We start from the raw sequence: 18,510 nt of genomic DNA on the forward strand, positions 1-18,510 counted from the left end.
ATGAACAACAGTCTCACATAGCCCCCCTTCTGACGGTCAAGGTGCGAGAGGGTGCTGTGCAGTACCTGGGAGACCGCGTCGTCGGTGGACCTGTTTGTCCTGTATGCAAATTGCATAGGGTCCATATCACTGGGGAGGGAGGCACAAATGTGGTCCTTGACCAGCCTCTAGAAACATTTCATGACCACAGAGGTGAGTGCCACCGGTCTGTAGTCATTTGGACATGTTGGGGAGGGTTTCTTCGGTACAGGGATGATGGTAGACATCTTGAAGCAGGCAGGGACAACTGACTCCGCCAGGGATTGATTAAATATGGCGGTGAACACTGGGGCCAGCTGGTTGGCACAGGACTTGAGTATGCGTCCTGTTATGCCATCTGGGCCAGCAGCCTTCCTGGTGTTCACCTGCATAAATGCTCTTCTCACACTGTGTTCCGACAACGAGAGAGCGTCCCCGCCCCCCCGCGGTTGCCCCCCCCCTCCACAACAGCCGACGCGCCAGTGACGTCACTAGCCGGAGAGCCAGCAGCGCCACTGTCTACACCAAACCGAGCGTAGAAGATGTTGAGCTTGTCCGCGAGGGAGGCGTCGTCGCTCCCCATTGAGGGGGCGCTGACTTTATAGTCAGTTATTGTCTTCAGTCCCTGCCATAATCCTCTTGTGTCGTTTTGTGCCATTTGTGTCTCCAGTTTGTCAGCATATGTCCTCTTAGCAAGTTTAACAGCCTTGCGTAGAGTATAGACTGAAGCCTTATACTCCTCCATGTTTCCTGACTCTCTACCCAGGTTGTAGGCGGTGGTACGAGAGTTCAGAGCTGCTCTAATAGTGCTGTCCACCCACGGTTTCTGGTTTGGGAAAACCCGCACCGTTTTTCTGGGGACAATACCATCAGCTATTGTTGTAATGTAGCTCACCACTGTGTCTGCGAGCTCGCTGACGTCACTGGCGCTTCCTTTGAACATATCCCAATCCGTATCTGTAAACACGTCCTGGAGCGTGGCCTCTGATTCGTCGGTCCACTTCTTTGTCTCGCGTGACACGACGGCGTCACGTGATCTCTGTTGATATGCCGGAAATAGCAAGATGGAGTCGTGGTCGCTCGAGCTTGAGGACCCCGTTAATGGCGGAGCGGCTACTGCCTTGTAGCCGGCTCTGAACGGGGAATAACAGTGGTCGAGTGTGTTCTTCCCTCTGGTGGAGCATCCAGTGAGGCAGCCTCAGCGTGCGAGCACGGGATGTGGAAATCGAGTGCACCATTGCACCCTATATACCATTGCAAGTTACCCGGCCATCTCTACAAATACGGCGATTTTCTCGATGGCTCTCTCTTGTGCACAAAGCTCTGCTTAAACTGGTTCCCTCGTACCTAAGTGTGCTTCTGTGCACAAAGCAATATAAGTATGTCTTTCGTTCTCAAGCTGCTCTAACACTGGAAGTTCCCCATTATGAGAACTGAATTGGGAAAAAGGGCTTTTAAATATGCTGCTCCTTCATCTTGGAACAAGATACAGGAGGACCTAAAATTACCAGGACTGGTCACCCTCGGAGAATTCAAAGCCATTTTAAAATCCTACGAACTCAGTTCCCTCGGACAGTGCAACTGTGTTTGATCATTTGCCTGTTTGATAATTTGCCTGAAATTGGAGCTTGCTGTAAATGTTTTATCTGTATTTTATTGTGATGTTCTTTTTTATGTTGAAACTTTCTGCTGCCTTGCTTGGCCAGATCGCTCTTGAAAAAGAGATTTTAATCACAATGATGCTTATCTGGTTAAGTAAAGGATTTGATTGATTGTTTGATTGATTGACACACAAACGCACACACACACACGCACTGTACATGCAAAAATTAATAGCCCCAGCAAAGCAGGCCTCTACACTCCAATAATCCGTTTCACTAGGTATTATAGCAGCAAGTCCCACCGCAGAACAATATTGTCCTTATTGCTCTTTTCTGTAATATGCATATTGGCTGTAGGGTGCACTTGTAGTTATTTCCACAGACCTCCTCACAGTAAGACAGATACAGTAAAAACAGTGAACAGTACAGTATAAAGTGTGTAATGATTTATGATCCAATTATGCGTTTAATTTTCCCTAGAATTACAGTGCATTTTGCCAGTTTAGCTCGGACATGGCTTACATGGGGTTTCCAAATTATTTTGTGGTCTATGATTACTCCAAGAAATGTATTCTCATAAACTCTTTCTATGTGTTTATTGTTTATAATCAGGTTTACCTGTACATTTGTGTTATGTTTTCAAAACAGCATGATCTTTGTTTTCTCCAGATTTAGTCATTAGTTTTTGTCTAACCACAATTCAAATCTATTCATTTCTGTAGTGATCATCCCCAAAATCTCCTGCAAATGTTCCCCGGAACAAAAAATATTTGTATCGTCTGCAAACAAGACAAATTTCAATATTTTTGATACATTACATTACATATGTCGTTTATGTATAATATAAACAGTTTGGGCCCTAATACTGACCCTTTGGTACTGTGACGGATACGAATTGAAAATGGGGGACCCTGATGTAAACAAGACGAAAGTCTTTCTCTGGTCTGCATCCCCTTATTGTATGTATTGAGCTGTACTGTACTGTACCCATTCTGCAATCTGTTAATAAACTTTTCAATCAATCAATCAATCAATCAATCTGTGCACCGCACCCGCACATGTTAACTTGTTCCCTCACCGTATTGTTTGTTTAGTTTAATGTTTGTACACGTTTACATTCATGATGCACATACACAATTTCTATTTCACATAATGACACACGACACTTAAGTGGTCTGCACACGGCGGCCGACCGACGTCGCCTGGCGATGTGATCGCCTGTCGCTCAATGACAATCGCTTAGCCCCCCACACCAGAGGCGACCGTTCAGGTATAATAAGCTATGTGTCGCTCTGTTTAGCTGGGGGTGTTTCCCCCCGGGAGATATAGGAGGGCGGACCGCCGGGACCGGACGTTAGGTTGTCGTGAAGCGGGTTGCTGCCGCTGTGTTGTGCGTTACAAGAGAGTATTAACCTGTAAAACCCATATTGAGCTGGAATTAAACCACCATATTCGAATACAACCTCTCCTCATTCTTCCTGACATTACTGCATGCCTGATCGCTACGATACGTTCATTACCACCGATTGGACAAGTAATATTATGCACCTGCTGAAAGAGAATGTTTTTTTTCACGGAAGACGCAAACTGTTTTGTTCTCAACCATAATTTTCTTTGGACAATAAACCTTACAAACTACATCAGCTGCAGCCTGGACATTAAACTCTGTCAACATCCACAACTTATTTAGTTACCCGAGTATTAAAACACTAGTAGGTGCATCGTGGCGCATTGTTCATTTATTAGTTAATGACAAGCGGCCACTATAGCTTCTCAAACTAACGTTATTTATTTAAATTGTTCCCGTTAATAATAATGAACATAAGTAGCATGGTAATAATACGTAGGTTATTGATCAATGAATGTATTGAATGATACATTAAAGGTGTACAAATGATACACCAGTAGAACTTCTGCACTACTTCTACTGTAGAAGTCATGTTATTTCCTCATTGTCCTGCCTGCCGTCGCCTCAAAAAATAGGATTGAGGCGATATTTAGCGAGGCGACAGAAATAGCTTGGTGACCGTCGCTTCAAAATCTCCTGCCGTGTGTGTTCTCTCATTCATAACAATGAAGGCGATACAATTCTGTCGGTCGGCTCGCTAAAAAAATCGGTCGCCTGGCTAAAATCGCTCGCCGTGTGGGGACCCCTATAGACTTGCGTACTGATATCATATCCATTCTTTATTATTTGACTTACATCATGGTTTAAGTGCATGCATGTCATTCATTGTTTGTTTCTCGCTCTGCAGCTGCGACTGGTCCACTCTAAATAGCCGGATGGGGGAGGTGGACCGAACCATGTCCGGGAGATGTCAGGGGGGGTTTATTGTATTGTAATTTAGTTTCCTTATATGTATTTCCTTATTAATTAAGTTTATTGGTTGTTCAGTTTGGTAGTAGTGTTGTGTGTTGTGTGTTTATTGTTTATTAGATTAATCAGAATTGTAAGATATTATTTAGTAAAATATTAATGATCAATTAGCCCACTTAGGTTAATGTATCTGGCCAGGGCCTATATATAGTTTTGAATTCTCATTTGTCTTGGTCTTCTGTTCTGTTCAGGTCTGTTCTGTCCTGCTTTATTATTTGGACCATTTATGTTATATTTAGTAAATATGTATTTGCATGGGTAAATAAAACCCTTATTCTTTGGCTGTTTTTGAAATGGGTAAAATAAAACTCTTATTTTTTGCCAAAACCACTGTGTCCTCCTTGTCTGGCTGATTGGTCCCTTACAGGTACCCCACAAGTAATATCCATATAGTTTGATTTATGTTCACCTATTTGCACAAATTGTTTCCTGTTTCTTAGATAGCTCCTCATCCAGCTCAACCCAATCCCCCTAATACCATACTTTTATAATTTATGGAATAAAATATCATGAACAATGGTGTCGAAAGCTTTTTTTCCCCCACTTTTTCTCCTTATTTTTCAATTTTCTTCTCATCCCAATTTCGCCTCGCCAATTCTCCCATCAATTCTCCCCTCCCCTGTCTCGAACGTTGCTAGACTATGCCTCCCACTGGTCAGCTGCAGTGAGGATGAAGCCTTGCATCACGTGTCCCCTCCGGTACACGAGGAGGCAGCCGTCGCATCTTTTCACCTGTACAGCGCGATCTCTCAGTGGCGAGGAGTAACGCGTGGGACCGTGGGAGGCTCACGCTGCCCCCGTTACTTCCTGATTCTGCTGTACAGGCGCACCAACCGACCTGTAGGAGTCGCTGTCCACAACGTCCAATCCCCACCCACCAGCTTTCCCACCCCTAACACTGCCAATTGTGTTAGTATGAACAACCAGCCAAGCTGGTAGCAACGCAGAGAGCTGGGCTCGAACCCAGCATCTCCTGCGTTAGTGGTGAGCGCCTTGCCGCCTTGTCGCCCTCAAAAGCTTTTTTTACGTCAATAAATACTAGGGGCGCCCGAGTGGCAAACCAAGTAATGTGCTGCGTCGCAACACGGCCGTCCCGGGTTCGACTCCCGGACCCGGCGACCCTTGCCGAATGTCTTCCCCCGTCTATCTCCCATTCTTCCACTCTCTCTCTCTACCGGACTGCCCGGTAGTAAAAAAACAATAAAAATTTACCAAAAACAAAAAAACTTTTTGTCGATACAATTTGTGATTTCTTCTGTTAATTCCATGAGTGCCAATAATGTTGTCCTTTCTGAATCCATATTGACTGTCTGTCAGCAGGTTGTGTTTTTCAATAAATGTGTCTAGTCTGTCAGTAAATAGCTTTTCAAGTATTTTGGAGAATTGGGAAAGCAAAGAAACAGGCCTATAATTTGTGAAATGGTGTCTATCTCCGTATTTCATTTTTTTTTATATAATTTTTTTTGCATTTCTTAGGTCAGGCATGACCGACAGAGAGCAGATAGAGGAATGTCGGGAGAAGATATGGGGGGAGGACATGCAGCAAATGTACGTCGGGTTCGGCAGACGAACCCGGGTCGACCGCTTAGGTCTGCAGTGCAGTTACGTGGTGCGCCACACAGGCACCCCTATCTCTGGTTTTAAACAGTGGTATCACTTTAGCTATTTTCATATTGTTGGGGAATTTACCGGATTGAAATGACAGAAAGTTGCAGATGTGGGTTAGTGGCTTTTGCAATTCCTTCAATAACGTTTTATTTAGCATTTTCTTACGGTCTCTGTGACTTATTTTTCATCCACTGCTGCCAAAAAGATAGTATTTATATTTCTGTCCCCGCTATCCTCAACAACCCCACCTTCTGTTGTCTTGCTGCCAATTCTGGTCCCACATACAAAGAATTTGTTAAAGCCATCAACCACATCCTCCATAATATTTATTAGATTAGAGACAGATACTGCATGATATTCGAGAATAATCACGGCTCTCAGCCTCTGTCCCTTAGACTTTGCGATCTTCTTTGAGGAAAAAGTGGAGAACATCCGCAGCTCCTTCTCCCAACCCCCACCCATTCCAAATGCTGAATCGAGAACCTCATCCTTCACTCTGTCATCTTTCTCTCCCATTACAGAAGCAGAGACCCTGACACTGGTAACGTCAAACCGTCCGACTACTTGCCAGCTGGACCAGCTACCCTCCCCACTCCTCCAGACCATAGCACCAGACATCCTCCCATTCCTAACTGCAACCATCAACTCCTCACTCAACTCGGGGGTGGTCCCCACCTCCCTAAAACAAGCCAGAGTCACGCCGCTCATAAAAAAACCAACCCTGAACCCTACCGTCATAGGCAACTACCGTCCTGTCTCTCTTCTCTCCTTCCTTTCTAAAACACTTGAACGTGCTGTATCCAACCAACTTACTGCTTATCTCTTACAGAATGACCTCCTAGACCCTAATCAGTCAGGCTTCAGGACTGGTCACTCCACAGAGACAGCCCTCATTGCGGTCACAGAGGCACTTCACTTAGCAAAAGCGAAAGGCCTCTCCTCTGTCCTGATTCTCCTAGATCTATCTGCAGCCTTCGACACAGTCAACCACCAGATCCTCCTTGCGGCCCTCGCAGGAATGGGAGTGGCTGGCTCTGCGCTGACATGGCTGTCATCATACCTCAATGACCGCTCCTACCAAGTGTCATGGAGAGGGACCCTGTCGGCCACCCGCCCCCTGCGGACGGGTGTCCCCCAGGGCTCGGTTTTAGGACCCCTTCTCTTCTCCCTCTACACTAAATCACTGGGTAACATTATCACGTCTCATGGCTTCTCCTACCATTGTTATGCCGACGATACTCAACTCTTCCTCTCCTTCCCTCCCTCAGATATCCACGTCTCTGAGCGGATCTCGGCCTGTCTGTCCGACATCTCAGCCTGGATGACGTCCAACCACCTCAAACTGAACCTAAGCAAAACAGAATTGCTCCACCTGCCGGCCAAATCCTCCCCCCTAACCGACCTTTCAATCACAGTCGAGAATACAGCTGTGACTGCGTCCCCGACCGCCAAGAACCTTGGTGTTGTCCTCGACGACCAGTTGAACTTCTCTGCTCACATCGCAGCGACGACCAGAACCTGCCGATTCCTCCTGAGCAACGTCAGAAGGATACGCCCCTTCCTGACAAAAGAAGCCACCCAACTCCTCGTCCAATCAACAGTCATCTCCCGCCTCGACTACTGCAATGCACTGCTCGCTGGCCTCCCGGCCACTGCCACTAAGCCTCTTCAACTCATTCAGAACGCAGCGGCCCGCCTGATCTCAAACCTACCGAAGTCGGCCCATGTCACCCCACTTCTTAGGGACCTGCACTGGCTCCCCATTGCTGCACGAATCCGCTTCAAGGCCCTCGACCTAGCATACCGTGCGGCAAAGGGAACCGCTCCCGCCTACCTCCGGTCAATGGTCTCTAACTACACACCCTCAAGACCCCTACGCTCTGCATCTTCTGGCCGCCTCAGACCTACTCCTATCCAAGCTCCGGGAGGGTCATCAAAGAGAAGTCGCCTATTCTCAGTCCTTGCCCCACAATGGTGGAATGAACTACCCACCCCAGTTAGGACAGCCGAATCACGTCCAATCTTTCGCCGTCGACTAAAGACGCACTTCTTCAACCATTATCTTAATTTAAAAAAAAAAAAAAAAAAAAAAAAAACAATAAAAAAAAATCTAACCCTAACTAACCGTACTGTCATGCACTTGTCCTAATAAACTAACCTACACTGTAGCACTCAACACTTTGATGAACATTGTTGCTCAGCTGATAGAGTTGTGCCCTTCCTGATGGCTTGTCGTACAGAACTTGTAAGTCGCTTTGGATAAAAGCGTCAGCTAAATGACTAAATGTAAATGTAAATGTAGCCGGCTTAGAAGTGAGAGCGCCGTGTGCTCTGTCACACTCAAGGGGGGCTAGTTAGCAATTATTTGCCCAGGACTTCTTGCAACATCTCAGGAAAAAAGCGTGATGGTTTGGGTCCTTCAATGTCCTCCGGTAGTAGGGTGACGTTTGTCCCGCATCCCGCTGCAACAGCACAATGTCCCGCATTTCAAAGATCATGGTAAATTTTTTTTTAAATGTTGTTCATTTAATGCCTCGCTCCAATTAAGTGTGTCAGTGTCACTCGAGTCAGAAGAAACACGCACCTCTACCCCTGCGGGGCCAGCCGTGTATAGGTGTTGCTTTTTAACAGCGGAGGAGTGCAAGAATGTGACAATGTGACCATGTGACCGCGGCAGCGCGAGAGAGCGGCAGTGCGGAAATAGGCTGTCTATTGCCATTCTCTAAGACAAACGCTAACCTTAACCAGCTCCTTAACAGCGCCTAAACTTAACCCTTCTAACCTTAACCAACTCCGAAACAATGCCTAACCTTAACCTTAACCTTAACCATGCCTAACCTTAACCTTAACCATAGAAAGAATATTGCCATTCTCTAAGACAAACTCTAACCTTAACCAGCTCCTTAACAGCGCCTAAACTTAACCCTTCTAACCTTAACCAACTCCGAAACAATGCCTAACCTTAACCTTAACCTTAACCATGCCTAACCTTAACCGGCGAAAGAATACATGTTAAAAAAAAAAAAAAAAAAAAATTGATGGGATTCGAACTTGTCACCAAGGATCGCACGACCGCAGCGCTGCCAGGTGACGCAAGCTCTGCCGCTCCGCTCCGCTCTGCGGCTGTCGCAGCCAATCAGGGAAAACGCGGAAGCACTCTGCAGCACTCTGCAGCACTCCTCCGCTGTGCAGTTGTGCTGTCTTTAAACTGCTAATGACTCCGGCGAGACGCGGTGGGATGATGATGCGTCGCCACCGTGAGCCAGCGAGGGACCGAAGCTGTCCAGAAAACCGCGAGAGAAGCTCGCATCCTCGCCCGCCACTGGCCCCATCACTCACAGACACAAGAAGAAAAATTTGGGGAAAGGTGGGGAAAATGGGAGGACTATAAGGGGAACGAGAACGACATCACAGAGGAAGAAACAAATACAACACAAGAAGGCGAAAGATAAAGGAGGAAAGAAATTCAAGGGCGCGGTCATTGAACCCATGTCACACTTTTTTGTTTTAGTCTTATCATTTATGTTGAATGTTTGTTGGAATATATTATTATTTTTGTCTGTCAACTGTACTGTAAACTGTGAAAAATTTGAATAAAATTTGAGTTTAAAAAAAAAGAAATAATGACAGTGTTTCTTAAAGGGTAACAAAGCATTAAGAGGGTGAACATGTGATTTTTCTACATTGAACACCAAAAGTATCAACAACATCATATAAAATATTGTACAAAACATTAATCAATTATATAAAGATATACCGGCTACATGCTGTTTGTGTGGTAACCAAGATATACCGGCTACATGCTGTTTGTGTGTTAACCTAAAGATATACCGGCTACATGCTGTTTGTGTGTTAACCTAAAGATATACCGGCTACATGCTGTTTTAACCTAATGGTCTTAGAACATGGATAGAGCAAAGCACCCTGAAATAAACATTTCCCTCACATAAAAAGCATAACCTGTATTTACCATGTCTGTACCATATCTGTACCGTGTATGTATGTACCATGTATGTACCAGTATGTGTACCATGTATATACCAGTATGTACCATGTATGTACCATGCCCTAAAACCATTAAAGGCGATCAAACAACGAAAACTGAAATGGAAAAACAATCATTATGGTTTTTCTACACATCGTCATCGTCAGAGAGATCAGAAATGTCATTAACAGACTGGGGAGGAATGAGACATTGTCCTTCAATATAGTTAATCATGGTGACAGAAATTTACCTGTCAATGGCTTTGGAAATAAGTCATCCGACACAAGGGATCAAAAAACAACCACAAAGAGCAAAAATGCCAATAATACAAATAATGAGGGCCATGATTACAGTAACAGCAACAGTTTTCCATCTACCAAACAGGCTTTTTAAACACTCGTTGACACCGGAATTCTCAGCTAATTCCTGTCTGAGCGCAGCCCATCTAAGGCCTTGGTTACTGAAGCATCAGCGGCGGTATCATTAGGAATGAAACAGGACACAGACACCTCCTTTCTCAGCCAGGATCGTGTTACGATTTGGGTGCTGTGAGGGTGAGAACGCAATTTGCAGACAAGGAAGAGAGGAGGCAGAGACGGCAGGATACGTGGAAATATATACATATATATATAAAACACTGTATACACTGTACTGTACACTCTTCCTACCATATATGAGCTACTGTGCGGAGGTGTGGGGTAATACCTATACAAAAGCACTCTACAGCCAATATGCACCATGCAAAAAAAAGCAATAAGAATAATCAACAATGTAGGATAATATGAACACACCAATAACTTATTTATAAAGCTACAAGCATTGAAATGTATGGACCTAGTGGATTTCAAAACTGCCCTCATTGTATACAAAGCCAGATACAAACTAATCCCAGGCAACATTCAAAAATGGTTCAGAGACAGGGAAGGAGAATATAACTTAAGAGGGAGAGGGAATCTTAAACAACCAAAAGCATGTGCATATCTGTTTGTGGAGTGAAGTTGTGGAATAATTTACCTGAATACATCAAACTGAGTAAACATATGGCACAATTTAAAAAGCAGCTAAAAAAATACACATTAGAGAAATACAGAAATGAGTAATGAGGATAAACAAAGTTATGTTATATTATGTAGTGCTGTCAAGTGAATCAATTTATATTTGTTCATATTATAAGTAAAAGTATATTCTATATTGTAATATACTAAATTATGTTATATCTAGTCAAATTAATGAAAGAACAAATATAAATGTAAGGGGGTAGGGATCAATAAGTTTAGCTTCCCTCTACTCCTTTTTTGGACACGTCTGCTAACCAAACACATTGCTCTTGACCTTTTGTTTATAATTCCTTTTTTTATGTTTTTTTTAATGTTTCTTAATTAAAGAAATTTAAATAAATTGTTGTTATGATTGTTTGGTTTGACGGAGCTAGATACCGTGATTTGTTTGAAGGAATATGGAGAATTACATGTTCAAAAATAAACTTTTTCATTCATTCATTCATTCATTCATTCATTCATTTTCATTCATTCATATCTCTGCAACATTCGAGAAAATGTTTTCCACACATGGAAAATCGACAAATCACAGGTGCACGCTGTCGTGAGGGATAATGGCAAGAATATGGCTAAAGCGATGGAGGACAGTGGACTCACCAGTTTTGGGTGCATGAGAGGAGCGTCATGGCACATACTCTCCAGCTGGCCGTCCACCAGGGGGAGACAGAGGAGCGTCATGGCACATACTCTCCAGCTAGCTGTCCACCAGGGGGAGACAGAGGAGTGTGACGGCACATACTCTCCAGCTGGCCGTCCACCAGGGGGAGATAGAGGAGCGTCATGGCACATACTCTCCAGCTGGCCGTCCACCAGGGGGAGACAGAGGAGCGTGACGGCACATACTCTCCAGCTGGCCGTCCACCAGGGGGAGACAGAGGAGCGTCACAGCACATACTCTCCAGCTGGCCGTCCACCAGGGGGAGACAGAGGAGCGTCACGGCACATACTCTCCAGCTGGCCGTCCACCAGGGGGAGACAGAGGAGCGTCACGGCACATACTCTCCAGCTGGCCGTCCACCAGGGGGAGACAGAGGAGCGTCACGGCACATACTCTCCAGCTGGCCGTCCACCAGGGGGAGACAGAGGAGCGTCACGGCACATACTCTCCAGCTGGCCGTCCACCAGGGGGAGACAGAGGAGCGTCACGGCACATACTCTCCAGCTGGCCGTCCACCAGGGGGAGACAGAGGAGCGTGACGGCACATACTCTCCAGCTGGCCGTCCACCAGGGGGAGATAGAGGAGCGTCATGGCACATACTCTCCAGCTGGCCGTCCACCAGGGGGAGACAGAGGAGCGTGACGGCACATACTCTCCAGCTGGCTGTCCACCAGGGGGAGACAGAGGAGCGTGACGGCACATACTCTCCAGCTGGCCGTCCACCAGAGGGAGACAGAGGAGCGTCACGGCACATACTCTCCAGCTGGCCGTCCACCAGGGGGAGATAGAGGAGCGTCATGGCACATACTCTCCAGCTGGCCGTCCACCAGGGGGAGACAGAGGAGCGTCACGGCACATACTCTCCAGCTGGCCGTCCACCAGGGGGAAACAGAGGAGCGTCACGGCACATACTCTCCAGCTGGCCGTCCACCAGGGGGAGACAGAGGAGCGTCATGGCACATACTCTCCAGCTGGCCGTCCACCAGGGGGAGACAGAGGAGCGTCACGGCACATACTCTCCAGCTGGCCGTCCACCAGGGGGAGACAGAGGAGCGTCACGGCACATACTCTCCAGCTGGCCGTCCACCAGGGGGAGACAGAGGAGCGTCATGGCACATACTCTCCAGCTGGCCGTCCACCAGGGGGAGACAGAGGAGCGTCATGGCACATACTCTCCAGCTGGCCGTCCACCAGAGGGAGACAGAGGAGCGTCACGGCACATACTCTCCAGCTGGCCGTCGACCAGGGGGAGACAGAGGAGCGTCACGGCACATACTCTCCAGCTGGCCGTCCACCAGGGGGAGTCAGAGGAGCGTCTTGGATGTGGTGGCAATAGGCAGGAGAATAGTGGGTCACTTTAAGCAGTCCCCACTCGCATACTCACGCCTACAGGCTCTGCAGGAGACCCAGTTGGGGGTTCCACTAAAACGGCTCCAGTGAGATGTTCCCATGCGCTGGAACAGTACTTTTTATATGCCGGAAAGCCTTCTAGAACAGAAGCGCACACTCGCTGCATATTACGCAGATTATGACCTCCCCCCCGTAACTCTCACTGTGCACCAGTGGGGATTAGTTGAAAACGTCCTCCTCACACTTCTCTCTCTCCGTTTGAACAATTGACTCGAGGAATTAGCGCATCTGAGGCATCGGCTGCCGACGTGATTCCCTGGGTGAGGGCCCTGCCTTCTGAGCAAGGACGTCGACACAGACCGTGGGGTCAAAACTACAAAGACCAAGGACGTCGACACAGACCGTGGGGTCAAAACTACAAAGACCAAGGACGTCGACACAGACCGTGGGGTCAAAACTACAAAGACCAAGGACGTCGACACAGACCGTGGGGTCAAAACTACAAAGACCAAGGACGTCGACACAGACCGTGGGGTCAAAACTACAAAGACCAAGGACGTCGACACACACCGTGGGGTTAAAACTACAAAGACAAAGGATGTCGACACAGACCGTGGGGTCAAAACTACAAAGACAAAGGACGTCGACACAGACCGTGGGGTCAAAACTACAAAGACCAAGGACGTTGACACAGACAGTGGGGTCAAAACTACAAAGACCAAGGACGTCGACACAGACCGCGGTGTCAGAACTACAAGGACGTCGACACAGACCGTGGCGTCAAAACTACAAAGACCACACTGCTAGAGGCAAGGACGTCGACACAGACTGTGGTGTCAGAACTACAAGGACGTCGACACAGACTGTGGGGTCAGAACTACAAAGACCACACTGCTAGAGGCAAGGACATCGACACAGACCGTGTGGTCAGGACTACCCAGAATTCCCCTCTCTCAGCCCTATAAAGAGCCACGCCTGAGTGGACTCTAGAGAGCTCACCTGGGACACACCAGCTGGTGTCCCCGTCGTCGGGTCATTCAGCCATGTACTCTTGACAAAGAAACCTGTGTTTATCAAGTCTATCCTTGACTATCTACAATCATTGATCGCCGGGGGGTGATTTCCCTCACAGAGGTCTCTCCATTCCCAGAAACGAGAGTGCACTTGAATATTGGAACAATAATCACGGCCGTTTCCCTGTACTCACACAAATGGCACGCACAGGTACCTACAGTATCTGCTCCGTGCACCAGCGCGGACAGCGAGCGGCTGTTCAGTGCTGCGTCTCATATTATAGATGAGGAGAGAAACAGACTGAGCTGCGGCGACAAAGCTGAGATGCTTCTCTTTATGAAGAAAAACACGCCGCTTTTTCTTAAGAGGTACTGTAGGCTAAAACGATGTGCGAAGCCGCTCTAAAATCTCTGCGCTTCAACGTTCCTTTTACGATGTGTTCTATTCATTTCATTAGTAAGTAAAGAGGCCTATGTTCATATCAGTGAGCACAATTTGTAACACAAAAAGAGAGACGTGTAGCCTATTTATTTATTTCATATTTTATTTATTCATTTGATTATTATTATTATTTTATTTGTTGTGCCATGCCTAAAATAATAGTCAAGCATAGGGCTAAAACATTTTCTTAAACAATAATATGCATTTTTGTTATATGAAAGAATGTTACAATAAAAGCTTTTCTATACATTTGTCTGGTTGATTGATTGATTGAAAACTTTATTAACAGATTAGCAGAATGGGTACAATACAGTACGGCTCAATACAACAACTGCTAAGAGGATGAAGACCAGAAAAATACTTTCATCTTGTTTACATAAGGGTCCTCCATTTTCAATTCATCAAAACATTTAGAGACATACAAATATACAGTACTATGTAAGAGAGGAGAGAACATCATAAATAGAACATTATTATTATTATTATAATTATTTATTTCTCAAAAATATATATATTTTTTGCACATATATCGGTATCGGCCGATTGTGTTATTTGAACAATCAGTATCGGTATTGTAACTGAGGGGTACAATTCCCTGACTGTATTGTTAGATATGATACTTACTACCACTACCTCTTGTACTTTAGACTCTGGCCACCCAGTACTAGGTATAAATAATTATGATAAACACTCCCACCTGATGAAACGGATCCAACACAAATGTACCAAGTCGAAAGTCTGCGTTTAATAATAATACATAGCAAAAGGTATGTACAACGATCACTTAATTACATTTATGATTTGAAATAGTATGCACTTTTATGGCAAATGAGTATTCGTAGGTAGATCAATATCGAATGTCCAATCTCTGATTGCGCAGGAAGCAAATATACAACCTGGAATATTTAGGGAACAATAGCAATGATACTTGAATGATTATATAGCTGGATACACTAGGGGAAGGTTCCGACTGCTTGTAGGACAGCTGGAGGGGGGGGGGGTAGAGTCTGGCTGTATCCCGTCTGGCCGAGGGTATCCTGGGAGAGCCCACAGTCGTGCGACCCGGTGCCCAGCGATCCTCGATCCACAGATGAAAGCAGTTGGACTCTCTGTGGCCGGCGTCCTCCGGTCCACAATGGAGAGACGTGAGGCGACCTCGTCGTGTAGAGCGTCTTCTCACCTGTCGTCCTCTCCGGGGGGGGTATTTCCAACACACCACAGTGTTGGCCTTTATCCATAGAATAATCAAAGTACTCAAAGCATAATCCAAGCCGGGGAAGGCTAGCCGTCGTCGGTAGAATAATCCAATATACAGGTCCACTCGCTCTTTGGCCTGGAGCTCCTCGGCAGGGGCGTTTTTAGGGTTAGAAAACATTGGGGGCTTCAGCCCAGGGGGGTGGAGGGGGGGGGTCACCCCCCCCCCCCCTTTTTTTTTTTTTTTTTTTTTAAGCACAGAAATATGCAATTTTAGATTAATTAGAGATGAATACTGAATAACTAGAATCATTAGAGGTTCTCAAAGTGAGGTCCAGGTCCATGAGAGGGATATGGGCAGTCCCTAGAAAATTCAAAGTTAACAGGACCAAATCATCAGTTTCTTATTTATTTATTTATTTAGCCAGATAAAACATTGATCTGGTCCAAGAAGCCCCAACAGGAGTACAAATATACATATATACACATATATATACATATAATATATATACATATACTGTACATACATACACATATACACCAATAACAAAATAAAAACACAGTTAATTGTAGATACACAATCAGGTTTAAGCACTATAAAAATGCAGCAGGTGAGTTCACCTGTCTTCAACCAAAATGGAAGGAGAGTGAAGTACTGTACACAGAGAACGTGAAAATATACAATACATTCACCAAACACTACACAAGACAACCAATGATGCAGACTGATGAAAATATACATTTTCTCCCATTTTCCCAAATCAGTCAACATGGAGAATCACAACAAAAAATTATCTTGCCAGATCCAGCTAGGCAAAGAGATAATGTCTAGTATTTTCTGTTTACATTTTTTCAAAAAAAAAATTGTGTTACTGTAATTTTAACCTGTACTGGATACAGTATTTTATGTTTGTCTGATATTTGCTGAGCTTACAGTGTTATGCACATAGTAGCATGAAAACTGGGACATGTATTGTTGTGATTCTCCATGTTGAAATGTTGACTGATTTGGTTATATGGAGAGAAAATGTTATTTTTTTCATCAGTCTGCATCATTGATTTGGGTATATGTAGATAAATAAATTATATTTTCATCAGTCTACAGCATTGGTCTTGTGTAGTGTTTGGTGAATTTATTGTATATTTGCACATTATCTGCGTACTTCACTTACAGTACTCTAATCACTGAGAAGTAGAATTGCTAAATGTGTTTTAGGTTAAGCACAGCAGTGTGTGTAACTGGTTCAAACAGAATTAAGTCATTATGTAATGTGTGTTTCATATGGTAACAAAATTAGTGTATGGTTTTGACAAGTGTTTAATTTAGCAAAGGATCTGAGGTGTTCTGATAATTGTGTGTGTGGTTGTGCTAATTGTGTGTTTTGAAACACCGGGCCCCGTTTTCAAAATCATGCTTAGGCAATCGAAAAAAAACTATTGTGTGTTTCATTATATACATATGTTTCAGTCTTCTCATTAAAAAAATATTCGATTTTTGGGTCTTTTCCTGCCTTTGGTCCGCTTTGCATTCACATCTCAAATGAACCGCAGCAGGGTTCACTTGCAAGAGTGAATGAGCTTTCACACCACCCCAAACCAACCGGACTATCCGAGGTTCGATTAAAGCTTATTATAGGACACTGGACATGGGTATGGATGGCTCCAGGTGCTGCTGCGTTAAAGTGCACATCTTCAATATCTGTACTATTTAAAAGCACAGTGCAGGACACACTCAAAGGTTATCGCACATCAGAGATGGCAGTGGACATGTATGACAGGACAAAGGCCATATGTAATGGCCTTTGGATTGAGGAACATACTACCAGCCAAAGGAGGAAGCAGAAAAGGATGGACGAGTATGTAGTTGAGTCATCTTGTGGCACAAGCTCAGACCTCAGCTCAGGAGATCAGCTGAGACAGAGACTGTTCTATCCAGTCGTCGACAGAATGCTGCAAGAGCTTGAGAGCAGGTTCTCATGAGTTGGATAACAATTTATGAGAAGCATACAGGCATGTTATCCAGCCTCAGACCAGTTTCTCTCAGTGGAATTGCTGCAACCCCTCGCCACACATTACAATATCCAACTATTGCCAGAGGAGATCACAGTTGCAAAGTGTTTCCTGGTCAGGACAGGCAGAGATGCAGTCCCTACTATCCAAAGTGTCTTTTCCCTCCTGGATGATAATAATAATAATAATGCATTTGATTTATAAGGCGCCTTTCAGGACACTAAAAAAAAAGTCCACAAATCGGTGAATGAAAGAATTATAGGATCAAATGAAAACTACTTACTAAAAATGTTTAAAAGTACTAAAAACCAACAAAAAATACCAAACAGTAACAAACATTCAGCACAGACAATGGGGATGCTGACATAAAAAAAAATAAAATAAAAAAAATAAAAATAATTTTTTTTTTTTTTTTTTTTTTTTTAGATCCGGGGCTAGGAGAAAAACATCCGGGGCTAAAGCCCCGGAAGCCCAGGGCTAACGACGCCACTGCTCCTCGGGTGCAGCTTCACGTGGGGTCAACCACCCTGGATAAGCGTCCAGCTGATGCCCGAAACGATGGGGGTGCTGATTACTATAGAACTCTTACCGCACGAGGCACTACATATGAATAGACTATTATTAGCTTAATAGAATACGTCCAACTCGACGATATAGTGCCAAATATGACTATTCAAATATTAATATACACGATGTCTCAATGCCGATACTGGGCCGAATTGGCCTTACTGCCCACACGTGGTTCGCGGGGAGGCTTTTGCGTCTGTCACTCTGTTGGAGGGTAAGGAACTGGACTAAAAAGAAAGCTCTACTTTAATAGCGCAGTATATATACGCACTATGAACAAATAGTACCATTAGTGGTGCGGTAGACATATTCCTACGCGGAACTAGGACTTGTCCATACATGTTGAGCGGTACGATTGAACCTGGTCTGAGGGGTATGGCGACCTGGCACCAAGGTCTCGTCCAATGGTAGAATGGAGACTATTATGGGATGTTCAGTAGACTAGAAGGGATATTCAATGCATATTGTACAAGGAATATACAAGGGATATCAGGGGATATACAAATACAATTAAATATATATATATAAATAAATATATATATTCGGTTTAATCTGATCCTTCAGAACAGCCGCCCCCTAATTGGTCCCAACCCAATTAGTTAAGCAGAGACAGATTAACCGCACTGTC

General features: G+C 44.9%; 1 protein-coding gene across 1 annotated transcript in view; it reads right to left on the reverse strand.

Moving 5' to 3' along the window:
- The window catches only part of hp (haptoglobin), a gene marked incomplete at both ends in the record, with an annotated part of 39,177 nt that extends 27,072 nt beyond the window's left edge, over positions 1 to 12,105 (reverse strand). Inside the window, 3 exons of the mRNA XM_084308181.1 lie at positions 11,335 to 11,601; positions 11,699 to 11,969; positions 12,063 to 12,105. Of these exons, the coding sequence (XP_084164307.1) occupies positions 11,335 to 11,601; positions 11,699 to 11,969; positions 12,063 to 12,105 (581 nt within the window). The remainder of the gene's footprint in view (positions 1 to 11,334; positions 11,602 to 11,698; positions 11,970 to 12,062) is intronic.
- Between the last annotated feature and the right edge of the window lie 6,405 nt (positions 12,106 to 18,510).

The sequence above is a fragment of the Notolepis coatsorum genome (genome assembly GCF_963971535.1).
Source record: "Notolepis coatsorum genome assembly, chromosome: 2".
NCBI lineage: Eukaryota > Metazoa > Chordata > Actinopteri > Aulopiformes > Paralepididae > Notolepis > Notolepis coatsorum.